General features: G+C 44.0%; 1 protein-coding gene across 2 annotated transcripts in view; it reads left to right on the forward strand.

The window, feature by feature from the left end:
- Positions 1-26744, forward strand: part of CNKSR3 (CNKSR family member 3) — a 101988-nt gene that overhangs the window by 8288 nt on the left and 66956 nt on the right. The window contains exon 1 of one of the 2 annotated variants that reach the window (XM_007458729.1): positions 23002-23298. The exons of the other annotated variant lie outside the window; for it this stretch is intronic. Within the exon in view, the coding sequence (XP_007458791.1) occupies positions 23292-23298 (7 nt within the window). The 5' untranslated portion in view covers positions 23002-23291. Of the gene's footprint in view, positions 1-23001; positions 23299-26744 lie in introns of those variants that run through there. 2 annotated transcript variants of the gene reach the window in all.

The raw sequence follows: 26744 nt of genomic DNA on the forward strand, positions 1-26744 counted from the left end.
TAGGGAAAGCATTCTGCATAATGTACGGCATATAAATGTTCACAAACTCATTATTGATTAATTCATAATAACTCCAAGTTAATATGTAGTATAATTGGATTATTGTTGCTTAAATAGTTGATGCTGCTGTGTCTGATAGTCCCCTTTCATGTATTTACTAATAATTTACGACAGTTCCATCCTTCTCTGTATTGGTGGATAGGTGGTGAGTTAAATTAACTCTATTTTTTGTCTTCTCCTTGTTTCCTTGGACACTTTTCCCTCACTTCCTTTGAGGACCTCGTATGTCCTGGAGGAAGGTGGCGCCATGGAAAGGTTTAGTAGTAGTTCCCTTGGAGACAGCTTCGGAGGAACACTTTGCTTGATGACAAATTCCACCCTGTAGTAATGAGAGTTTCATTCATTCAACAAGTGATTACTGAGGACCTACTGAGTTCCAGGTATTGTTCCAGGTGCTGGAAATCCAGCTGTGTTCTAGGTACAGGGTTCCAGAACCCTGTATGGTAGATGTGGGGATGACAAACAACAATACCAAAACCACCACCACAGCAAAGCAGATGAACAAGAAAATATTCACTAGTGATAAGTGCTAAGAAGAAAGTAAAGCAGAGAGGTGAAGGACAGTGACCGATGGGGGGCTTCTTTGGATGGTGTCATTGGGGAAGCCTCTCTGAGAAGATGACACTGGGTGTGAATGACAAGAAGGAAGCAGCCATTGGAAAATTAGGGGGAAGAGCACTATAGGCAGAAGGCACAGCTAGTGCAAAGGCCCTGAGGTGCAGATGAGCTTGGAGTGTTTGAGGAAAGGAAGCGCGGTGGAGTCCTGAGCAAGGACAGTGGGGCTGTGGGGGGTGGGGTGAGAGACACAGCTGTCAGATCATGGAGGGTCTTCTAAGTCTTGGACAGGCATTTGCAACATTTTCTAATCATGAAAAGCAGGGCAGCGACATGATCTGATTTGGGTTCTTGGGGCACAGATGAGTTCAGGGAGCCCAGATGGAAGGCATTGCAGTATTCTGGAGATGATGGTGTCTTGAACGAAGGTATTGGTGGTTCTAGCATTTGTGAAGCCAAGTTCTAGGTAGAGTTGGTTCACTGATAGCTTCACATCCAGATAATTTAAAAACTGTATTTGTGGGCTTCCCTGGTGGCGCAGTGGTCGAGAGTCCGCCTGCCGATGCAGAGGACGTGGGTTCGTGCCCCGGTTCGGGAAGATCCCACATGCTGTGGAGCGGCTGGGCCCGTGAGCCATGGCCGCTGAGCCTGCGCGTCTGGAGCCTGTGCTCCGCAACGGGAGAGGCCACAACAGTGAGAGGCCCGCGTACCGCAAAAAACAAAAAAGTGTATTTGAACTTGGGGTGTAGATTCATTTTTTTCTTTCTCTGCCAGGGTTAAGAGCTCTCCCTGCCCTTCCCTCATCCTGATTACTCTCTTGTCATTTAAAAGGCAGAGCACAGTCTGTCTTTCTGCGTTCACATGCTTTGTTTACATCATTGTTCTCTTCTGGCACATTTTGCAGGGAGCTACAGTTTCTGAAGCTGTTTATTCATCTATGAATAGGGTTTTTGTGAAAGTGGACTTAGCCTAGTTTGTTTTCTTTGACATCAGATGGCTGATGGAACAGTTTTTAACCTGGGATCAGAAGGGCAGATGCAGTTGTGTTTACTAGAGCAAAACAGTTCCTTAGAATGCAGATCAGTAGTTGTCAAAATTAGAAATTTTTTTTATGAAAACGAAAAATAGTTGAGTCAAAGGAACTGGTCAGTAGATCTAATTTAAAATATTTTGCTCCGCTGATGGACTGTCCTAATTTTACTTTGGAAAATAGAGTCACCATTTTTTGATTAAATAGATGGTATTTTGAGAAATTTCAACAGGTAGGAGTTGAACACATTCTTTTTTTTTTTTTTTGCAGTACGCGGGCCTCTCCCTGTTGTGGCCTCTCCCCCCGCGGGGCACAGGCTCCGGACGCGCAGGCCCAGCGGCCATGGCTCACGCGGCACGTGGGATCCTCCCAGACCGGGGCACGTGGGATCCTCCCAGACCGGGGCACGAACCCGTGTCCCCTGCATCGGCAGGCAGACTCCCAATCACTGCGCCACCAGGGAAGCCCTCTTTTTTGTTTTTAAACACTCAGTGCATCACTTATCAACAGGGTAGGAGTGAGTGGGAGAGAATCGAAGGTTGGTAGGTTTATGTTAGAATAACCTAGAAACTTTACAACACACACCTCATGTCGCCCCCTATAGGGAGAGTATCTTTCAGACTTTTAGAGGAGAAACCCCTACGTGTCATCAATCAGAAAAGGCAGTGACTATGGTCATCTGAATCATGCTTTCCTGAGGAAAACCTTTTAGTGAAAAGAAACACTCTATTTCCTATTTTCAGAGATTTGCAGCAGAAGGGAAATTCAGTGCTTTTGGGTTTAGAAGTGGATGTGTGTTGTGTACATGAGTGTGTGTGTGTGTGTGTATGTGTGTGTGTGTGTATGTATGTGTTTCTAACTTTAACCTGTGTTAACAGATTTTCATGTTCTCAAGGTAATTTTATATTACCGTGTCTTAGGGAGAATCAAGTCAAAAGTCTACCTGGAATATGACCTTTGAAAGAGGAAAACTAACTTAATGTGTAGAGTGGAACAGATTTCACGAGGCACCATCTTAACATGGATTCCAACTGGAGTCTTAAACTAACCATGAGCAGATGACAGAGCTGTGAGTAGCGTTTATGAAGATGGCTGTCTACACTAAAGCCTAAAATTGTTGGTAATAAGTGTTAAATAAAAAACACAAATACTGCTTGTGAGTAAGACATCTAAAGACAGATGGTATGAAGTGGTTTGGTTACAAGCACCCCTAGGCCAAGTTGAAGAATCTCATCTAAAACTGATCTGTAGGGCTTCCCTGGTGGCGCAGTGGTTGGGAGTCCGCCTGCCGATGCAGGGGACACGGGTCCGTGTCCCGGTCTGGGAAGATCCCACATGCCGCGGAGCGGCTGGGCCCGTGAGCCATAGCCGCTGAGCCTGCGCGTCCGGAGCCTGTGCTCCACAATGGGAGAGGCCACAACAGTGAGAAGCCCATGTACCGCAAAAAAAATAAATAAATAAAATAAAAAATAAAACTGATCTGTAAAGACAGACTCTTTTTGGAGGTGAAGAAACTCTTTGTTCTTATTTGGCGCCATCTAATCGGGATACTTAATGAGCACCTGTGAATCTATGACAATTGTCCCTGAGTCCTGATGTTTTTAAACGGAGATTTTCAAGAAACCCTTTCCCAGCCACATATATGTGGCTCAACATCTTGTCACCGTTGTTCTTGAATTTCCTCTTTTTTTTTTTTTTTTAGTGTTTGCAAAGTGTAATCTACTTTGTTTTAAACAAAACTACACATTTAAAACCTAGATCCTGTTTTAATTTGTCAGTTTTGTAAAAAAATTTATCGAAGTATAGTTGGTTTACAATGTTGTGTTTAATTTCTGCTGTACAGCAGTGACTCAGTTATACATATATATTGATATATTCTTTTCCATTATGGTTTATCACAGGATATTGAATATAGTTCCTTGTGCTATACAGTAGGACCTTGTTGTTTATCCATGGACCTTCCTTTTTCAACATTAGAGCTTAGACATGTAAATTCTCAGGCCCTATCCCAGACTCACAGAATCACAAACTCTGGGGGTGGGATGCAGGAAGCTGTGGTCCCTCAGTGATTCTAGTGCTGGCTAAAATTTGAGGACCATCAGTCTATACCACTCGTGTGGAGCCTAGAAAAATAAATAATGTATGTCAGACCATCCCCCATAATTCTTGTCTGCAGTTGGTTTTCAGCTAATACATAGTGATAGGTAGGAAGGAGAACTTTTCTAGTAGGGACAGTTGTAGCATATTTCAGTAGGTGCATTAATGCACTGAGGTCTGTAAGTGTCCTTCCCACAGAGTGGGCAGGGAAGAGTTAAAAGCCTTTGTCCCCATGGGCTCCTAGACAGCTGTGCCACTCCAGGCCCAGGGGACCCTTTTGTTGTGTATCTCTGTGAGTGTTCAGCCCCAGGAAAACAGAATGAGGGGAATGTTTCACAGTCTGAAGGGACCTGTTTAGGTTTTGTGTGGAATTTCCAGGCCTCGCTCTCATAGAAGAGTAGAATGTGACACCCCGTCCCCCGTTCCATTTTGAGGGAGAGTGGACAGTTGTTCTCTTTCACGTAGCACTCAGGTTTTGGCTTTGAACAATGCATGCAGATGCAAAGGGAAATGAGAGGAAGAAGCAGCCGAAAAGAGAAATACTCAGAGTGGCAAATATGCTGCAGTCCAAGGTGAAAAGCTCTTTTGTTTTAGTTCGTGGACATCGAATCAGTGCAGATGGAGTTTGAGAGTTCCCCATCCCCCTGCCACCCCACCCCGCCCTCTGCACAGTCAACAAAGGTCAAGAGAGTCCAAAATAAAAAAAGCTGCTACAGAAGTGAACATTGAGGACTGGGAATGGCCCTGAGACTTGCAACAAGAGTTACAGGGGCCAGGAGACAATGTCAGAAATTGAAATGTAGGGGCAACTGAGACAGTAGGGAGTGGTGGAGACTGTGGCGAACCCAAAGATACATGGACTGCTCAGTTTCTGCTGACTATGGACCTACAGTTTCTAGAATCTTATGCTTCTTTGTTGTTGTTCTTGTTGTTTTCAGATGAAGTTGGGTGTCTATATTTCTCTGTGACATTTTCCAGTGTTTAGAAATCTGTCAACAGTTTTTTTTTGGTATAGGCCAAGCATAACATATCTGTGAGCTAGTGTGTTGATTCCCACTGTGGACAGCTGTGGTCAGGTTTGTCTTAGTGAGAAACAGACATGTGATATGTGAATACAAGTAGCCATAGAGCAACTCATTAATTATTTAGTAAATCTGTTTCTTAACCTATAATTTCATTTTGCTACTTAACTAATTACCTTATTTCTAAAATTGTAACATGTAACTCCCTACAGGTATTGTTAAGCCAGAAATACCAATACCTTGTTGAACCCAGCAGGCCATTGAGTAGTTACTCTTCAGTGTAAAAGCAAGAATTTGGCTTCTTCTGAGTGAGTTTACTTTGCCACTCACTGGCTGTGTGGTATTGGTCCCTGACAGGAACCGTTTCTGTTTGTACAGAAAGATTCTATGTATAAAATAAAGCATATACCTTGGAAATAAGGTATGTGCTCCTAACTTCCGTGCTGGCTTGTGGGGTCCTGTTTGAAATAGTAAGTTATCAGTTTACTGAAGGTCTTTCTATCTTCCTGGTGCTCTGAATTGGGAGACAAAACAAACAGGAAAAGCACTAGTTTTAGTACTTAAACTGGAGTGGTACTGACCCCAGGATACAATCTGCAAAACTTCTCAATAAAAATCTCAGAACGTTGGGCTTCCCTGGTGGTGCAGTGGTTAAGAATCCGCCTGCCAATGCAGGAGACGCGGGTTCGAACCCTGGCCCTGGAAGATCCCACATGCCGCAGAGCAACTAAGCCCGCGAGCCACAACTACTGAGCCCACATGCCACAACTGCTGAAGCCCACGAGCCACACCTACTGAAGCCTGTGTGCCTAGAGCCCATGGTCTGCAACAAGAGAAGCCATCGCAGCGAAGAGTAGCCCCTGCTCACGCAACTAGAAAAAGCCCACGCTCAGCAATGAAGACCCAACACAGCCAAAAATAAATAAATAAATAGATAAATAAATAAATTAATTTAAAAAAATTTCAGAATGTTTTAACTTTTCACCTTGTTTTGTAAGTGAACAGTCCATATACGTGTCTGTATACACATACACACATATAAGTATATAGACTATATTTACATATATATACACACACGTATATTCATTATGATGATATTTTGTTAAACCTTCATGAGGTGTTTCTTTCAACCATTTATTCCCTTTAAAAACTTAAAATGAAAGAATATATAGATTTCCTTTTTAGTACCAGTTCCTCTGCTTCATGCTAGGAGCAAAAAGATGAATTAGATGTAAACAAAGCCTGTCATGAAGAAGCATATACTCCTTGGTCGGGGAGGCAGCAGTTAGCAGGTGACATTTACTGAGATTTCTTACGTGCTCGGCCCTTGCTATGGCTTTTCGTGAATTATCTCGTTTGGTCCTCACAATAGTTGTTTGACGGCAGCACTTTTATCGTCTTCATTTCAGAGTTAAGAAGGCCAGGCCCTGATCCCTCTGAGGTTGTGTGCACAGTAGATGGGGTTTGAGTCAAGAAATGTTTGATTTTAGAACCTGACCTTACCTGGCTGCTCTTGGGTAGGCACCGACGTAAGTTCGTCCTGATAATAAGTTTTGAGGGCAAGAGGAGAACACTGACGTTATTAACAGTATGGTCTGAATTGCTCTACTTAAATTTAACCTGTAATTTTACCACTCGATAAAAATAATTGTAGGGAATACTGTATCTATATTTTTTCTCTTTTTAATATTTGGTAGGGTGATTGGAAAGGGAAGAATAGGGATTTAAAAATATACTTAATAGGGATTATGCACTTTTGTATAGTCACTTAATGTTTTCAAGTTCTAGTTTTGCCTAAGTTAAATTTCTGAGATTGTATGAATATATGTGTACAAAGACTAGAAGGAAATATATTACAATGCCAGCATTGGCTCTCTATGGATGATGGAATTAGAGATGGCTTTTGTTCTCTTGTTTGTACGTTCTAGGGTAATCAGATGATTTTTCTACTGTATTCAGAGCCAGGGCTCCTTTCTGCTTGGCCTCATCCTTAGGCTGCTGGGGACTCAGAAAAGCCATAAAGGGCACATGGGAGAGAATGTGGGACTTACTTTCCTGTGTTTCTCTCCAGGATCTTGAACCCTTAAGTTTGGCAGCCTTAGCGGCTCTCTCTTACCTTCAAACTGCTAGCCCATCTTTTAAAAAATTTCCTTTTTACTCTTACGGGTTGGTTTGATATGTGTTAAGCCAGCACAGCCAGATGTGTCCAGCCATGTTGCTTGAATGCAAGACGTAGGGTGTTGGCACTTAGATTTTAGTGGGCCTGAGAGTCACTCACTAATAAGGATCAAATGATTCCCGGCCCTAACTCCCCAGAGCCTGCTGCCATAGGTGTGGGTGTAGGTGAGGCCCTGGTTGCTGGGTGCTTAGCAGGCAGCCCGTGAATCTTTTTCAGGTGTTCTGTGGACCACAGTTTAAGAGCCACTGACTTTTAGGAAGTTTGTACTTAATTCAGTGGATAATGGAGAAATGATAGAGGGGTTTGAAAGGAGGTGTGTTGCTGGCAGTACTGTGGGGTGTAGGGAGGGCTTTGCAGGCAGGAGTGATTGGAATCTGAGAGACCAGCTCTGGGAGACATTCGGGGTGGTCTCTTGGAGAGAGTTGAAGAGGCCTGAGTAAGAGCAGGGGCCTTGAGAGAGACAGAGACGGGAGAAGGGCTGCCGAGAGAGGCACCACCCATGAGTGTTCCAGAAGCCTTGGCAGGGTCTGCATGTGAGCGTGGAGAGAAGGAGACTTTCATGTCCACGGTTTGTGCCTCAGTGCCTTAGCATGGCAGTACCATTGAAGTGTGCTGAATTCCAGGAGGAGCTGCTTTGCAGGTTCGAAAGTGAGCACACCTTGCGGGTAGCAACCTCAAAAGCCGTTCTAGTTTGTAGAGGAGACATCTTGCATGGTACCAGCATCTTGCATGATTCAAATACTTCAGAAAACTCAGTACCCTCTCTCACTGCAGCACTGTGATTGTCTCATGTTTTAATGAGGTGTAAATATCATGCAGCTTGGCACGTGGAATGTGTTAAAATAGGAGAGTGTTAGCTGAAATTCAGGTCCTCCAACTTGAGTGTGAAATGATGCAATATACATGAATATGGCACCCTGAATTATGTCTGTACATCGCAGTCTAAGACATAGAACACACAGTGTAGTAGAGAAGATTAGGGTCCTACAGGAAGCTTCAATGGAGATATAAAATCAGTGCTGATAAATGCTAAATGCATCGTAGAGTAATAATCCCTGCAGTCTTGTCCAGTGCTTAGTGAGATCAGCAGTTCTGGCTGCAGTTGCTTTGTGGGATGGGGAGCCGTTTCCCTGAGATTAGTGCCTCCTTTGGGTCGTACCGGCTGGGAGAGAGCCAAGGGTGTGGAGGGCTCTTCCAGGGCGCGGCGCTCAAGGTGGTGGCAGGTCCGTCCCTCACAGGCATGATGGGACCCGTTTTCTTGTTCGTCATTGGCCCATCCAGCCCTTAGAAGTAGATGTGATTTCTTCTGTGAGTTTCAGGTAAAGTGAACAGATTCTTAATAGGATCAGCTATAAAACAATAGGTGATTTTTCTTATAACATCTCCCTGTTATTCTGCACAGCTGACGTTTCCATTAAAATTTGCTCATTTCTGGGACTTCCCTGGTGGTCCAGTGGTTAAGACTCCTCGTTTCCACTGCAGGGCGGCACGGGTTCAGTCCCTGGTTGGGGAACTAAAATCTTGCATGCCGCACGGCGCGGTCAAAAGAAAAAGGTTTTTTTGCTCATTTCTCGTCTATGATTTTTAAAGTCATTCTAACTGCGCAACCTGGTATTCTGAAATGATGCGCTTGTCTCCAGGTCACATTAGGAGAAATAGAACTAACTCTTTGCATTTAACTTTTCGTCTGTTAACTAGAGTGCCCTCTTAACTGACACTTCCACTAAGTCTGATGAAAGTAGCTAGTCACCACGCATTCATTCAGCAGTGCTTATTGAGTGCTGACCCTGTACCAGGAGCTGTTCCGAGAGAGCTGAGGATACAGCAGTGAATAGAAGAGACGGTAAGTAATTCCTGTCTTCCCGGATCTGACATTCTAGTCGGGGTTGACACACAGTAAGTAAAACTCGTAGCACGTGGATGTGGTACATGTTGCAGGCAAGGGCCATAGGTGGATGCAGGAGGGAAGAGGGGATGCAGTGTTAACCGGGATGGCTGGGGGAAAGCTCTCAGTGGGCACTCGGCTAACAGGCGGAGGGATGTTCTTGGCAAAGGGAACAGTAAGTGCAAATGCCCTGAGACAGGCCAGAGCCTGACACATGGAGGGAGCAGGGAGGCCAGCATGGCTGGGACAGAGGAAGCCAAGGGCAGAGCAGCAGGAGATGAGATCACGGGAGGGGGAGAGGCCAGATGGTGCAGAGCCTTAGAGACCGTTATGTATGTTTTGGCTTTAATTTGATGTTTGGGGAGCCACTGGAGGCTTTGGAGCCAAGGAGTGATATCACATTTACATTTTAAGATTACAGTGGTTGCTGTGTTGAGTAGACAGAAGTTAGCAAGGGTGGAATCAGGGAGCCAGTTAAGATACTGGGGCAATAACCATCTGAAAGATGACGCTTGGACCAGGTGGCAGCTGTGGTCACCATCACGAGAGGTGGCCACGTTCTGGGTGTTCCGAAAGGCCAGTGGGATTTACCAGGAGATCGGGTGGTGGCGTGAGAGGATACCCATGGCGTCTTTGGTCTGGGGAATTGGGAGGTCAGAGTTGCCGTCCGCAGAGGGCTGGAAGGGCGTGGGAGGAGACGGTGAAGGGGCTATTTGGGTTCGAAACATCCGTACTTGTTAGTTCGCCAAGTGAAGCAGAGATGTGTGTCTGCGTTAATGGGGGGAGTTTGGGACTAGATAGAAATTTGGTGGCCATTGGGGTATATACATGGTATTAAATCTCTGAGACTGGATGACATCACCCAATGAGTGGGCAGAGGGAGACAAGGAGAGAGAAGAAATCTAGGGCGTTCCCACCCTTACAAGTCTGGGGGTTGAGCAACCAGCAAGTTGCTGCCAGTAAGTACAGGAAATCTCGGGAAGGGTGGTGTCCTGGGGCCAGTGAGGAAAGTGCTCCCAGAAGGGAAGAGTGGTCAACTGGGCCCAGTACTGCTGGTGGGCTAATAAGGGGAGACTGAGAATTGACTAGTGTATTTAGTGTGTGGAGGACATTGAACTTGAAAGTTAGTTTTGGTGGGTTGACGGGTGCAAACGTCTGAGTAAATCCAAGAGCAAATGGGAGAAGAGGCATCGATGTGCCGAGAGATCGCGCTGTGTTAAAGCATCTTCTTGAATGAGCACAGCACGGCCTCAGTATGACTTAAGCAAGGAATGCATTTTATTTGAATTCTTTAAAATCTGTAACCATCTTTTGGAATAGATGACTGTTTGGTAAAGTAGATGTTTGATGAATTGGGACGTGTTCCGCCCTCCCTGAACTGGGTAACAGAACACCATAGGTTATGCAGTCTCTTACTTTAATACTAACAGAGCTATTCATTCGTTGAATGACTCTGTACTAGTGGCTTCTATAGAGAAGAGTTATTCCACAGAAACTCTCTCTCTACTGCAAGTTTTCCCACAATTTTTTTTTTTTTTTGGAAATGAGAGTAAACGCCTCTCTACCTGGGTTCTGTATTATTCCATAGTTTAACCATTTAGGTAGAAAAGATTTGTTATGGACGGCCCCAAAACCTTGGAAGAATACCTTATTGCTTTTGATTTACCTTCATATATTGTAGGATTTATCTGAAATATTCTGAATGCTGTGAAATTTTGTATAAATAATGTCTATTACAGCCCAGAGGTGGAAGCCATTTTTAGCAGGAAAATTGGTGCAAATAGAGACTTTAAATAAAAGTAATCAAACATATATAGAGCAGTGCAGTGCTCTAGATGCAGTGCAGTGGACAGGGTCCCTGTCTTTGGCACCTTCCATTGAGTGGAGAACACAGACAAGCCCACAGGTATGTCAGCAGAAGAGCAATTCACTCAGAGTTTGAACAGGCACAGCACGGAGGGCTTCTTGGAGGAAGCCACATCCAAATCCAGACATGTAGGATGAGCAGGGGGTAGCCAGGCCTAGAGGAGGGGAAAGAAAAGATTTGGGAGAAAACTGGGAGGCAAGAGAGATAAGGCATTTACTCGCAACTGAAAGAACTTGATTGTGCTGGGTCTGTCCTGAGGTGGGGTGGAGAGAGGTGAACCTGGAAGGGTGCTGTGTGGGGAGGTGGGCTACATCACCAAGGCCCTGTTTATGCCTCTTAGTAGGTGGAGGCCAGTGGAGGACTTTATGTTTTTGTTTTTTTTTGCGGTACGCGGGCCTCTCACTGTTGTGGCCTCTCCCGTTGTGGAGCACAGGCTCCGACGTGCAGGCTCAGCGGCCGTGGCTCACGGGCCCAGCCGCTCCACGGCACGTGGGATCCTCCCGGACCGGGGCACGAACCCGCGTCCCCTGCATCAGCAGGCGGACTCTCAACCACTGCGCCACCAGGGAAGCCCGGACTTTATGTTTTTGAGTGGCCTTTCTTTGTGGAGGAAGTGTGTGTGTGTGTGTGTGTGTGTGTGTGTGTGTGTGTGTGTGTGTATACATATGTAATACATATATAAATATCTATATCTATTTATCTATCCTCACACACACATATATAGAACTATACACATATGTGTATGAATTTTTTCAAGCTCCTAAATGTTATTTGATTCAGGATTCTATTAGGGCGGCACTTGCCTTTCTGTTAAGGGACGTGGCAGTCTACTGGGTTTTAGACCTGGAGTGAACTGGTCCTTCTACTGTAGGGGAAGCCCCTGAATCTCAAGGAGAAAAACCAGTCAAAGGCTCTGTGCAGAACTTAACTTGACTTCCTGGGTATTTATTTCCTTTGATCTGTGAAATGTGAAATTGACTGGACTTTTATAGCAAAAGGAAACATAAAACCTCTTCATTGAAAAAAGGAGGAACTACTAAAACATTGACTAGAGTGAAAAAAAGAGATAGGCGTTTGGGCTGCCAGGCAGTGCAGGTGGGAGAGGGAGAAGGCGGTGAGGACCGGAGAGGAAAGGTGTCTGCAGAGGAGGCTGCTGCGGGAAGTGAGGGCTGAGGGGGTGTGGCCTGGAGGTCACGCTTGGAGCTGTGGGTGTCCTGTGTGTTAGCACCTGCCGTCTGCTGCCTGTGACTGATCAATGATTAGCCATCACTCCTAGCTCCACATATAATGTAGTCTTTATATGTTCAGAGTCTTCACTCTAGTGGTTGAGCCAAAACAATAGCAGAGCGTTTGTAGCAATGTATGCTCTGGAAGTGGTCAGAAATAACATACAAGTGTTTGTTTGTTTGTTTGTTTGTTTGTTTCTGACTACACCTGCGTGTGGGATCTTAGTTCCCCGATCAGGGATCGAGCCCTGCCGTGGATGCCCAGAGTTTTAATCACTGGACCACCAGGGAAGTCCCAATCCAAGTGTTTGGGAGTCTCCCCACTCTTGCCACCCCAGAAGGATGCTGGAGCGTGTAAGAAACACCGCCCCCCTACTCCCATTTCCACTTTTAGCTTGGTGCATGGTGTACCGAAATCTTAAAAATATATACTCTGAGCATTTCAGACCCAGGCCCAGATGAATCATACTGGCTCTACCAGATCCAGAAGCAGCTGCATGGGTATTCATTTCTGAGGTCCTGAACTCTGGAAGAACACACAGATTATACTTAAAACTAATGGGGCTAGATTATGATAGGATGAAAAAAAAAAAATGAGGACCCACCTCTGCAGGGTGTGGCTGCCCTTTCTCTTGCTCTGCATTGTTTCCCAGATTGTTGTGGGTGGTTGCCATTGCCACATCATTCCCAGGGTTAAACATATACTCAGTTCTGGGAAAGCTTCCACCTTCAACCATCCACAGTGACAGTTCAGGGGAATGTGGTTTTAAAAATAATTTAACAAGGTAAATTTTTACTTTTTAGTAGTTACCACTTAAAAAAACCAGCCAGTTTTTCTGCTTCTATTTCCGCGTTGCTCCTTCCCCATGATTTCTGAGTGTGTGATCCCTTGGAGGATATTTATAGCTATTACTTTAATCAATTTAACACCTTTCTCTATATATTTTAGCAATTTGAAATTCTGTTTGGCAACTTCTTCTTGCATCACTGAGGGTGTTTCTGTTTCTCCTTCATCTTTTTTAAAAATGCCCTAGAATGGATATCGCAAAAGTATTTTATTAACTACTGTATAGCATAGGAACTCTGCTCAATATTCTGTAATAACCTAAATGGGAAAAGAATTTGAAAAAGAATAGATACTTGTATATGTATAATTGAGTCCACTTTGCTGTACACCTAAAACTAACACAACATTGTTAATCAACTCTACTCCAATAAAAAATAAAAATTAAAAAAATATCTTATTAAGGTGGCATGCATATTGGTAACTTTTTCCTATTTTCTGATTTTAAAACTAACTTAATGTTAGATAATATGTAATGTTCCAGCTCAGCCTTAGAAATTCCATCTCCTAAAATCATGTTCTAATGAATCAGGGAGAAAAGAAACATTTAAGACTAACTAATAACAACAAAAAAAGAAAAATATAAATGCCTAGAAGCAACCATAGGAATTCAGGGAGAACGCTGAGGATCTAAGAGAAAGCTATCTTATTAAATGTAGTTGTGGTAGACTTTCTGCAAGTGATGAGTGTAGTGAAATCAATCTCTTATAATGACTTAATTGTCACCAGAAGATCTAAAAACAGTTTTGTGGGTTAAGGTATGTAATTATCATCCTTGATGGTAACTATAATGACTATAATGTTCTAAAAACATTACAAGATTTTTTCTTATAAAAGCAGACTTCATATTATAGATCTTTTTATTATAATTGTTGGTTTTGTTTGCTTTTTATAGATCCAAAGATACAATATAATGAAAGTAACATATTGTTGCAGTGAGATGTAAGGAATAGAGTTGTTTTGTTTTGGTTTTTTGTTCCATGCAGTTAACATTCTTTTTCTCTTTAACAAAACCCAAACATTTTCATTCCAAAGCCCAGTGACAGGATTAACATTTGCACTTGAGGTGGTCAGGGATGGTGTCTGTTTATCTGCCCAAATCAGGGCTCGTGCAATAAAGGCCTTTGGTCAGCACTTGATGGGGGAGAAGGTAAAACCTGGGAGTCTCCCTAACAAAGTTGGAATTAGTTTTTAAAAATCACGGCTCTCAATGGAATGTGTCTACTTTGGATGCCTGTAGTTAATTGCCTGCAATAGAGGAATAACTGTTTTACTCTTAAGGATTTTGCCTGGAGAGAAAAGGTATTCAGGTATCCATTCATAGTCTCTCTCTTTTTCTGTCTGTTATGGTTGTCTAAATTTGTGTGTTTGTGTTTGGGCCATTCCTCATTCTAAAAACATTTGTGGCTGCTACAGTAGTACATGGTGGTTAAGACCAGGGCTGGCTGCTTACGTTTGGATCCTTTACCAGTCACTTACTAGATGTGTGATGTTGGCCAATTTCTATGCATTGCTTAGTCAACTAGCTTATTTTTAAATTTGGGGTCATGCCGTTACTAAACTTTGAGGGTTTATGTTGAGGATTCAGTGAGATAATGCAGGTGAAGCATTTACCACAATAAATGGTAAAATAAACTGTATAGCATATAGTAAGTGCTGAAAAAAACTCTAGCCGTTGTTTTGTTGCATACATTACAGGGATATCCTGGGGAAAATTTTTCACATTTCTCACAGAATAGTTTCAAAGTGAACACATACGTTGCCTTTTACAGATGGTAAATTACAACTCAATGAGAAGAATGGTGAAGAGAAAGATTGGATCACATACCCTTTGGGGGGGAGTGTGTCGACATCACATGGCATTAAAAAGGGGAGGTGCCAATTATACCTCTTAAATTGTAAGATATGGATGATTTCTTAAATCTCTCTCCCTGGTTATTCCACTAACGTAGTGTTCTGAGGCTTGACCGCTGCTAATAGTAATCTGTAGAATACAGTCACTAAAAGGCAGAGGGAAGGCTGTCACCAAAGTCAGGCCCTCCAAGTTTGTATTTCCTGTTTTATCACAATTAATGTCCGCGGAGGCTTATTCCATTTCCTGCTTTGCTGTGGCATTCGATAACGGTGGGTGTGATGGTAATCCCTGGGTGTGTCCCTGGTGTAGTGTGTGTTCCTCTGAGTAATCATCTTCTGTGATCAACTGGCCCATTAGCCCCTGATGGAAGGCAGTCTCTCTCACCAAGTCCAATTAAGGAAACCAGCCCGATTTCTTCTTGGGAGCCAAGAAGTTATTTCGTAAGATGTGCTCCTGTAAGCACTGTGGGAATAGCTGTCAGAATGGTGATTACTTCTGTTCTTTAGTCACCAGAGTTGATTCCCTCAGTTTCAAAACCTCAGAAAGTTGCAAACTTCTCAAAGGACTTTTATTTAGGGTTACACGTGCAAAGGGAGAAAGAATGGTCCCCACAGGTCTCAAAGAGGCACCTTTGCAGGTAGGCACCTGGAGTGATGTGGAGTCTGCTGTTAGTGCTAGAGCAGACCCGGGTTTATGGGCAAGACTCATCCCTGATGTTTCTTTGGGAGGCAATAGGGAGTGAAAGAAAGAGCCTCCGAGTTTACCTGACTTGCTTATCTATAGATGGAGTACTTTTTATAAGACGTCCTTGAGCTGAGGGAATAAGTGTTTTTATATTTTAGTCCATGTGTACCTGCTTCCGGAACAGGATTTCAGCAGTGTTGAATGTAGACAAATTGTCTTAAAACGAGATTAACCTCTATTAGCCAGAGAAGGCCCTTTCCCCCTTGAGAAACTGTCACATGATTTCTTCTAGATCAGTTTCCAACTTAATATATTTGCTTAATTAGTTTCTATTTATTATTGCTTTAAAAATATGTGTTTGTAAGCTACCTATACTACTTCCCCCTCCCTCCCGCATTACAGCTTCAGAACTCTGTGTAGAGAGATGCAATCCATTGTTAATGAATTAATGCACAGCATATTTTAGATGCTATCCATTTTTAGCTTATACATTGAATTTTTTAAAAAGATTATTTTTAAAATTGGAGTATAGTTGATTTACAATGTTGTGTTAGTTTCAGGTGTACAGCAAAGAGATTCAGTTTTATATACATATATATATATATATATATATATATATTCTTTTTCAGATCCTTTTCCCTTATAGGTTATTACAAAATAATGAGTATAGTTTCCTGCGCTATACAGTGTACACTGAATTTAAAAGTTGAAAAAAAATCCACCGAAAATCCCATAAAGAGAGAGTTAAAATTTGTGTTAATCGGCTGCACTGTCTTCAGGGGAACTGCAGTTTTGCTCTCGAAGAAAGCAGGGGTGATGACTCAAGCTAAAAATCCCCCATCCAGTGGCCTGAAGCAGTCAGGCTGGGAGCAGCCACCAGGCCTGGGTGCCTACATTACCATCTGTTGACAAGCCTGAAAGACCCAGGGTTCACTGTCAGTGTCCTCTGCTGCTTAAAATTGCAACAGAGGACTTTGCCGCAAGTAGGATATTAGTGATTTATTTTTATTTTCATATTTTTTCTTCATTTTGTTTGGAGGAAGGTATAGGGGAAAATCATATTAGGTTTGAGATAAGGGAGACCAGGAGGATCTTTCTAGTGAAGGACTGTTACGTGTTTGGAAATGCTAAGATGTTCATCTTGTTTCGGTTTGTGAACTGGAAGACGGCCTGTGTATTGGGAAAATTGGGGTGTTTCTTGACTTCTATTGGGAAAGGCAAGGGCATTGTTCCTAGGGCTGTGGTTCCAACACTCTGATTTCCATGTTTTTTTCCCATCGCTAACTATCTAATATCGAGTGTTGGTGATAAACTGTAGGTCATGCAGCCCAAATACGTGTTCTTTTGAGTGACTAAATTGTTTCAGTTTAACGCTAAAGAAACTGTGGCCCAGAGAGTTCCATGGCTAAGATGTAATGGCAGGACCCGGACTAGAATGGAATTCTCCAGACTCGCAGCTCTGGATGTTTCTGATTATACTGTTTTCCCAACCTTACCCAAATTGCCCTCTACCCCCAAATCCTATAAAATTTTTGGCCTTGTAGGCCCCACCCACCAGCATTAGTGTGGCGCATCACTTGCCCGTCTGTACTGCCATCCAGGGCAGTCAGTGAGCCTGGTTAACCGTCTGTGATGCAGATTCAGTGTTGGCTTATGGGGGTCCAGTGGGGAGGCGCTTTCCATCTAGCAGGGAGGTAGGTGGCAACACTGATTATGATACCGTACTGTGTGGTGCGTTTGATGATGGACATGTTTACAGGTCTAGGAGCCGTTCAGAGGAGCATAGAATGCAGTGTGTGTGTGTGTGTGTGTGTGTGTGTGTGTGTGCGCATGTAGTTTAGGGGGCAGTTTGCAGAGGGTTTTAAAGGATAAAGGGGACTTTGCCAGCCAGATTGGGGTTGAAGATGCATTCCTCTAGGTGAAGAGATTTGGGAAACTAAAAACCGGTCCATTGGCAGTGCTGGAGGGTGAACTTGGTAGGATCATGGCCCCCTGCTGACGTCTATAGGTTGTATTCACATCGTTCACCTGCTCCAACCTGTTTCAGAATGGAGAGAGGTGTTGAAAGTTCATCAGTGATCCTCTGTTTTCTTTCGGGCTAAAGAACATGAAATGTCTTTGAATAGGTATGACGTGGAGAGGCGGTGACGAGTGTGGACTGCCAGGTGCCTGGAGGCTCTGTGACTCAGGTGTGATCAGGGAAGAAAGTTCAGGAATAGTGCTTTGCTTTGGACTCAGAAATATAAAGGTAACAGGTTCTGTCCGGAGCCTTCCTGCCCTTTCTCCATGGTGCCATTGGGGTGAAGGGGTGGAGGCAGGTTTACATGTTCAGCTTCTGGAACCAGACAGAACTGCCTTTCAGTTTTCACGGCCTTGGAGGAAACAGATAATGAATGATAGGAAACAGCTGCTCCTAATGTGGCAGCCAGAAATGCAGCCTCATGGAGCAACGTGGTAATCACGAGAATATTAATGGAAAGTCCTCTCTGATTAAACACTGGGAGCTGTGGAATGTGGTTTGTTTTCATATATGTACCCCTCCCCCCATTGTCTTTCTGTTGCCTGCAGATTTTATTTTTATTTGTCCAATCATACAGAAATACTTTCTTGTAAAGTATTACAAGAAAGTTATCTAGAGTAGATAATTAAATTAAAAAAACTAATTTCCTGCTAAACCCTTCACTTTTTTATTTTATTTTATTTATTGAATTTTTTAACATCTTTATTGGAGTATAATTGCTTAAAATGGTGTGTTAGTTTCTGCTTTATAACAAAGGGAATCAGTTATACATATACATATGTTCCCATATCTCTTTCCTCTTGCATCTCCCTCCCTCCCACCCTCCCTATCCCACCCCTCTAGGCGGTCCCAAAGCATCGAGCTGATCTCCCTGTGCTATGCGGCTGCTTCCCACTAGCTATCTATTTTACGTTTGGTAGTGTATATATGTCCATGCCTCTCTCTCGCTTTGTCCCAGCTTACCCTTCCCCCCTCCCCATATCCTCAAGTCCATTCTCTAGTAGGTCTGTGTCTTTATTCCCATCTTACCCCTATGTTCTTCATGACCTTTTTTTTTTTCTTAGATTCCATATATATTTGTTAGCATATGGTTTTTGTTTTTCTCTTTCTGACTTACTTCACTCTGTATGACAGACTCTAGGTCCATCCACCTCGCTACAAATATCTCAATTTCGTTTCCTTTTATGGCTGAGTAATATTCCATTGTATATATGTGCCACATCTTCTTTATCCATTCATCGATGATGGATACTTAGGTTGCTTCCATGTCCTAGCTATTGTAAAGAGAGCTGCAGTGAACATTTTGGTACATGACTCTTGTTGAATTATGGTTTTCTCGGGGTATATGCCCAGTAGTGGGATTGCCGGGTCGTATGGTAGTTCTATTTTTAGTTTTTTAAGGAACCGCCATACTGTTCTCCATAGTGGCTGTATCATTTTACATTCCCACCAACAGTGCAAGAGCGTTCCCTTTTCTCCACAACCTCTCCAGCATTTCTAGATTTTTTGATGATGGCCATTCTGACTGGTGTGAGATGATATCTCATTTAAACCCTTTACTTTTTTCAGAGTTGGGCATGAGCACCTTCCAGAATCCTTCCTAGACATTTGCATACATGTTTATACAGATTAATGTATAATTATTTTCATTTACATAAATGGATTCACATGTAGCTTGAATATGATCCAAAGTTTCTTAAGTTTCATACTGTCTTAAAGGTCTTTCCACATCACTCTATTTAGATAATCCTCAACCACTGCGGAAGTAATATTTTATACAATCAAACTTAATTAACTTTGTCAGTAATTTAGGAATGGCTGTATGGAAATATGGGTGCCTCTTAGGAACAGGAGGGTGTGATGGTTTACCCACATGGGTACCGAACAAGGATTCAGGATGTTTTACGGCAGACTGGCTGGCACCTGGCAAAATATCTTGGATCAGCTGGACAAGAGAGAACTGATCTCTTGCTCTGAGAGTTTATTACTGTGACACCAGCTCTGCTTCAAGCACACCTTCAGTCTTTTCTTGCCAGAATCATATTAAAGTGAGAGGTGGCCTGATATATAATCTTTTGAGATCTCCGACTAAGGCATCAGGAGAATGTGGGACTTGAATCTTTCTCCAAAGCTTGCTTCATCAACTTGCAAAGCTTGTTTAAGAGAAGTTGACCCAAAGGACAAGCAGACTTTGAATTTTAACCCAGAGAAGTGGGACCCAGAATTGATGAGGGGGAACCCTTTGGAAGGGGAAATGGGACAGGTCATTGTTTTGATACATTCATGGGCTGCTGACATGGGAAGCAGTCGATGACATCTTGCTAAAATTGTACATTTGAGCTTGCCAAACCCAAGTGGACCACGGGCATTTATGGCTGCTCCCTAAAGTGCAACAGCATTTGTCCCAGGAGCTGTTGGAATGCCGTCGTTATGACCTCGGTACACGTTGTTTAGACAAAAGGGGAAGACGCCTTCTTGGCTTGACAGTTTGCCAACCACCTGCTATCATTCTTTTTCTTCAGTGCTTTGAAAGTGGCCGGAATCTGGTCATCAGGCCTCTTTTAAAAATAACAACGCAGGCATGTATAAAATCCCAAAATCCCAAAAGCTGATGTAATTATAGAGGACACATGGCAATGGGTGCCTGTTTTCCTCCTCTCTTCTCTTGAAGGCATCGGGTCTCTTACATTTCACGTGGCCAGTTGCTGCCTTAAGGAGGGAAATTCTAGAGGAGAGATAGACTTTCATGGGAAAGTTCCTCAGATCTTTTACCGGAACGAACTGTTATCAAATAAGCATCAAAATGACCTTCAAATTTCTCAACGATGTGTGGCCATGTCGTGGCTTTATAAAGAAATCGTAATCTCTAGATAAAATGGCACACGCGCAGTGAACTATTCTAATCCGGCTTTCAGGGAAGTTGGGGTTTGTGGGAGATTAGGAGGCTGGGAATGTGGTATTTCTTCTGTTGGCTGTGAACTTGCTCTTTCCAGCTCTGTGGTGTCATGTCACCGTGGCTAATAGGGACAGGCTCACACATTTGGTTTTGTTTTTTTTTCACCCACTGCCTTTCTTCACTTAAACATCAGCCAGTTTGATCACGTAGAGGACCAGTGAGGTCCTCAGCTCTGTTTCCCTGGATCCATCCTGCTCTTGAGACCCTCCCACACTCGAGGGCATTACTTGCCTGGGAAGGTCACACTGCAGGAAGGGAGCTTCCCATGCTGTCACCTGCTGGGGGGGGGGGGGGGGGGGGCCCCCCCCTGCCGATGCAGGGGACGCGGGTTTGTGCCCCGGTCTGGGAGGATCCCATGTGCCGCGGAGCGGCGGGAGCTTCCCATGCTGTCACCTGGGGGGGGGGGGGGAGGTGGAGCCAGCCTGGGGCGGAGCAGAGAAGCCTGTGCGAGTTCTCACTCCAGTGCTTTCTCTGGTGGGATAACCTTGCACACTTAGCCCTTCAGAGCTTACTTCCTCATCTGCAAAACGGGGATCATAATCCATCATGTGGTCCTTCTGAGAATTAATCAGACCCTGGGAGTGAGTGCCCAGCCCATGTTAGGGGCTACAGAAAGGCCTAGGAAATGGTACTTGGGTGATTTCTTTCTTTCTTTCTTTTTCTTTCGTATTCCCTGTCCCGAAATGAGATGGTCCCAGCCCCGGACATTCTGGTGCTTGGTTCTCATTCACCAGGGATAACTTTCTTTTGTTGACAGTCAACAGAAAGAAAGTTGACTTCTCCAAAAATTACCCTTCTGGAGTTGCAGCCATTCTGCCATCTGTTTGCCTCCGTCGCTCCCACACCCTGACCTCCGCAGTGCAGTAAACCCCAGATCTGTTCAAGGGCGGAACTAATTTTAACCACAGAGTGAAGGAGTCTGGGGGCTGGGGGGGGAACCAACAATATAGAGTTACAGTGAGTTGCATGTACAGAATCTCAGATTACTTTGGCACAAGTTTTACATTTGAAAGTCTCTTCCAGGTGCTTCCTCTAGACTGAGGAAGTTAGAATTCCACAGAAAAGGACACTTCAATTTTTAAAAAGCCATTTTGAAATACATAAACACAAACTTTTCACAATAGGGATGGTCGTTGCTGTAGTTGTGGGTTGTACATCTCCGTGTTAATCTTTAGCAGGGGGCTCAATTTGTGTGGTGATCTCTGTCAGCCCCGGTTTGACTCATGCATTCCTCACCGCCACAGTAAGATCTGTGTTTATGTGAAATATGGAAACGATTTCTTCCCCCTCTTTCTTTTGTGCTTGAGTTGGGATGGAGCCGCTGAGTTGTTTTCCTTTGTTATTTTTAAAGGGTCTTCAGTTTCAGAGCTGCACTCGGGGCTTGAGCAGAATAGCAGAAGAGCTGGCAGTGTGGCTTAGGCTGGTCCTCGTGAGATCTGGCTCTGAATCCAGCATCCTTACGTTGAAGCAGGAGGGTCTCCTTTCTAAAACTTTGATTTGCCCAACCCTAAAAACCCAATGGAAACTAAAATAGGGTAGAGGAATTTTCACTGAACGAAGAGTTTTTTACCCTGAATTTGTCTTCTTTATCAAGACCCATATGCCTTGTGTCCTGCTCTCTGCCTTTTTTTTTTTTTCCTTCTCACCTGCTTGGGTAGCATGAGGATGGAGAAGGTGTAGGCCGAGTCGTTAAAGGTCCAGAGTTTAATTGTACAAAAAGAAGAACCAAAAAAAAAAAAAAAAAAAAAAAAAAGAGTGTGTGTTCCTCCCCATTTTTGAACAATTTATCCTCCTAAAAAAGAAAGTTTTGTGAAAAGGATCCCAGGCTATAAAAGAGAGGATTAGCTGCTTTCATTGGGTCCAACACCACATTCTCACTGCATCGTTGGCAATCCTTGTAAAGTGTCTTGGCAGACAGGGGCTCTTCCTTCACAGTGTAATGTTTTTCCAACTGCAGAGTTTTGCTGCTTCATGTGCCATGACGCATGGCTAGGTGTCAAGATCATTTTATGGGACGAAAACCCCAAAAAGACTTTTAAAACGTGCAGCTTTCGGGGAAAAAAAAAAGTCAGTTTTACCAAGAGAGTTTTAAATAAAAGGGCATCCATGGGTTTATGCTTTCCTCACGGGCAGATCTTTTCAAAGATGGAAATTGTAGAAAAGAGGACATACATTCCTTTCATTCATTACCTGAGTCCTTAAGGTACAGCTGTCTTGAAGGACCAGGTGCTGGGGATACAGGGATGAGTGTCATCCTCTGGCCTTTAAGTAGCTCCCTTTTACTCAGGAGCCAGAGACACGAGTCAAAATACCTGGTCCAGATGGCGGGAAGGAGCGGGTGATGAACTTGGCTGGGGTGGGAGGTGCTGGGTGGCTGGTGTCCAGAGACGGCCTCATAAAGGAAGAGAAGCTTCAAGTGAATCTCGAAAGATCAGGAGGAATTTGCCGGCTCAGAGAGGAGTGTGGTAGGCATCGCAGGCAGAAGGAGAGCGAATGCAGAGGCTCCCATCTGTGAAGCAGCAGGGTGTTGGGAGAAGGAACCCCAGCCCAGGGAGGCCGGAGTAGTCGCATGCAGGAGGGAGAAAGCAGGGGAGGAGCGTGCCCAGGGAGCCCAGGGCCAACTTCCGGAGGCCTCTGCAGGTCGTAGGGTCATGCTGTCGCCTTCAGGACTTTGCTCCCCTCGTGTGAGAGGCCTTCTCTGACTAGGAGCATTCTTATTTACTTTCCCTGCTTTAGCATTCTTCCTAGCACTTAGCCCTGACCTGTTTTAGGCTTGTGTGTTTATTGCCCGGGCCCCCTTGTTAGAATGAAGACCCCAGGAGAGCAGGGACTTTCCTCTGGGTGGATGGCTATGTCCCCAGTGCCTGGCATCAGTGATGTTACAGAGGTTGGCTTCATCCTCTGAGTGCTGGAGAACCACTGCAGATGCTAAATAGGGGTGGGAGTGGAGGTGGGGTCACATGAGTACATTGGAGTGTTAGGAAGATCAATGTGAATGTCGTCTATAGCTGATGACAGGTCTCTAGGAAGGGAGCTCCTTGGTGCATACGGGGAGGGCAGGAGAAGGAAGGAGGCTACTGACCTTACTCCTTGGCTACCTTGGATGGTGCCCAGCTTTGCCGACCTGGTTAATTATCAGTAGCCAGTGTCATCTCATTTTATGGCAGATGTTTGGAAACTTCGCTAAACATTACAGAGAAGCTCCGAGATTTTCTTTTCCCTATTCTACAAACCCAGTAGCTGCCCAGGCATTCCAGTAGATGTCACGATGTCATACGTGATAATCATTTTCTTCATTTATTGATACTTCCATGATAGACTTGAGAAATGTTAATGAATTGTCTTTCTTTGCAATGCATTGAATGCTTTGATATAAAATGGATTATTTATGTAAAAATAGATTTAATAGTTTCAAGATGGCTGACCTCATAGCTGTTTGGGTCACACTAGTTAGGTTGTCTGGAAGGTTAAAAATGAAAAAGATAAGCAAGTGGACATTCTGCAGTTCTTCTGAGAGAGTTGATATGGTGTATCATCCTGTTGGCTGGGCTTGATGAGGGAATGAACAGTTCCCCATATATAACTTTTCCTGGTAACTGAACTTCATAACTTTTAAGACCTGGATATTTAAAATTTTTCTCCTCAATTTTGGATGGAAATCTTTCTAAAATTATTTACTTTCTTGTGCTCATAAGCAGAGTGAATTCAACATTCCTTTCTTGGGAAAGAAAGAATTTTGCACGATGATTGAAGTATGTGATAATGTACTGGCACTTGTGAGTGTCTTGCCAAGTGACCCCAGAATGCCATGTTTTCAACATTACTGCCCTTAGTTTTTAGGTAGTGGGTGCTTCTAGCAGCATACCCACGTGTGCCTTTCTTGAATTTACTCAACTTGTCTCTTGAAGCCTGGGAAACAAGATAGCTTACTCGCTTTGTAAAATGAGAGTAAATATGCCTTGGGGGAGGCTGAGAAGGCCTGTGTAAGTCGAGTGAATGGATTTTATTGCACAGGCTTTATTATATCTTTAACAGTTCAAAGAAAGAGGGGACTCATTTTATATTTTTCAAGTCTTCCTAACATTAAACTATCCGTATCTGAAAAAAAGCAAGGGCCACGGGAGTTGGAGTAGGTGATCACGTCCATGTGGGGAGGAGGGTGGTTCATGAAAACCGCATGGAATGGGAGGGTTACTGTTGGATCTCGATGAATGAGTACAATTGCTGAATTGCAGAAGGGGAGAGAAGGCTGGCCGCGAGGAGAAGACTGCCTGGGATGGGGGGTGGGGGGTGCCGAAAGGCCAGGTGTGTGTTATAACTCTGTTCTGCTCTCTTCCCGAGAAGACTTCGCTCTCTGAGCCTCCCAGTGGGAAGACAATGGATTCTGGAGTTGGATGAACTGGTCTCAAGACCAGTTCTACCACTTTCTAGTTGTGTCATCCTCAGCAGCTTTCTTACTCCCTGTAACATCAGCTTCCTCCTAAAAGGAAGGGAGATGATAAGACCGATCTGTGGACTCCTTGGAAGAGTGACCGATCTGTGGACTCGGAAGAATACATGAGAGTTATATTTGACCATGCACTGTATAAACATAGCGTGTGCTCAGTCATTGGTAATTTCCTTGGGCCAGCCCTTCCTCAGGGCCTTGAGCTGTGGCCTCCTGATGCCCACAGGCTGTGTCCACTTACTGGCTCAGTTAGAGGTACAGTTCAACTCAGCAGGTGCAGGAGGAAATGCATTGCCTCATCTTCCTACACTTCTCTCCCTTTTCAGATCTCAATTGTTTGCCCTTCCCTGTTGCTGTTTCTATCTGGTTAGCGTTTGATTTCTTACAGTTAACCCAGCTCAAACCCTTGGTGTCGCCTTTGGTTAATTTTTGCCTTTCATGTGACATTTCTAGTCCGTCATCTGACCCTGTCTGTTTCTTTCTCTTGCGATGTTATCGTCTCCGTCTCCGGGGGGCTCACATCATGTCATGAATGGATTGCTCAGAAGCTTTCTGACTTTGGTCAGCCCTGCCCAGCTTGCACATTCTTTAGATACCACTGAACACCTCTGTCCTTCCATAATCCTTTGACTTGGCCGTACCTTTTCCATCTAACCTTGCTTTTCATTAGTTCTTAGAGTAATAACAGACACATTTATTTATGCTGCTTGTGTGTCAGGTATGTGTTAAGGACTTTATTTATATTAGACCATTTTCTTTATTTCAGCTCCCAACGTTGCACAGTTAATCAGTGTTTGAACGCAGGCAATCTGGGTTCACTCTTTTTTTGCTGTTTTTTGCTGCAGCAGGTGGCATGCGGGAACTTAGTTCCCCGATTGGGGATCGAACCTGCGCCCCCTGCAGTGGAAGCTCAGAGTCCTAACCCCTGGTCCACCAGGGAAGTCCTCAGAGCCTGCACTCTTTGGACCTGTGTATCTTCATTGGCTTGCATCCGTATAAACTCCTAGAAAGCAGGGGCCGCGTGATTTATCACTGCTCACCACACTCCGTGCCTTGTCCGGACATACAGTAGACACCACTGGATGCGTTCTCTGCATAATTTTCTCATTCCTTCTCTGGGCCCTAGTTCACGCCGTTCTCTCCCAGCATCATGGCGGGAGGTTCAGGAAGGGGTTGGTGGTCTGATATGAACTCATACAACCTGGGTTCATATCTCAGACCCACTATTTCACCTTGGTTGGGTCAATTCTCTGAAGCCACAGTTTTCCTCTACAAAGTGGGGATAATAGTAACGTCACCTCATAAAGTTTATACGAAGAATCAATGAAGTAATGTGTGTCAAATGCTTTAGTCCTGTGCCTGGCACATGGGAAAGGGTCCATAAACATCAGCTCTTGTAAGCAGTAGAATTATGCCCTCCCCTGCCTCTTTCAGCTCACTTTTGTCTGTCTTTTAGGCCCATCTCAACTCGCATCATCTATCTGGCACTTATGTAACTTCGTCAGCTCACAAAGAACCAGACACTTGCTTCTTTTCGACCATTTATTAGCTGCGTGACTTTGAGCATGTTACTACATTGTACAAGTCTCAGTTGTATTATGGTGATAAAAAAGGGTTTTCTTTGTGTGGAGTAAAGAAGGAGTATGTGACACATTGTAAGCACTCAGTTAATTTTAGTTTTCTTGCCTTTTTTTCCCTCCCTCATCACCAACTCCTCCTCTACCGACAGACCAGCAGGTCCCCATAAAGGCTCATTGACAGACTCAGGTCCTCACTTCGTTGTTTGGGAAGTACATGGAAGAAAGGGAGGCAGGCTTCTACTGTATGGAAAGGACTGGATTGAGGTCCAGTAGCAGGAAACTCTTAAGTTGAAGAACCCTTGCCCTGTGCCCTTTGGTCTTGTTGAAATGTACTCTTGCTGGTCCTTTATAAACATAGCCAAGTTTTACACTGTGTAACAAACTTTTGACATCCTTTGGACTCAATTAATTCAACAAATGATTCTTTTTTTTTTTTT

Source organism: Lipotes vexillifer, unplaced genomic scaffold, assembly GCF_000442215.2.
Source record: "Lipotes vexillifer unplaced genomic scaffold, Lipotes_vexillifer_v1.1 scaffold639, whole genome shotgun sequence".
Taxonomy (NCBI): Eukaryota; Metazoa; Chordata; class Mammalia; order Artiodactyla; family Lipotidae; genus Lipotes; species Lipotes vexillifer.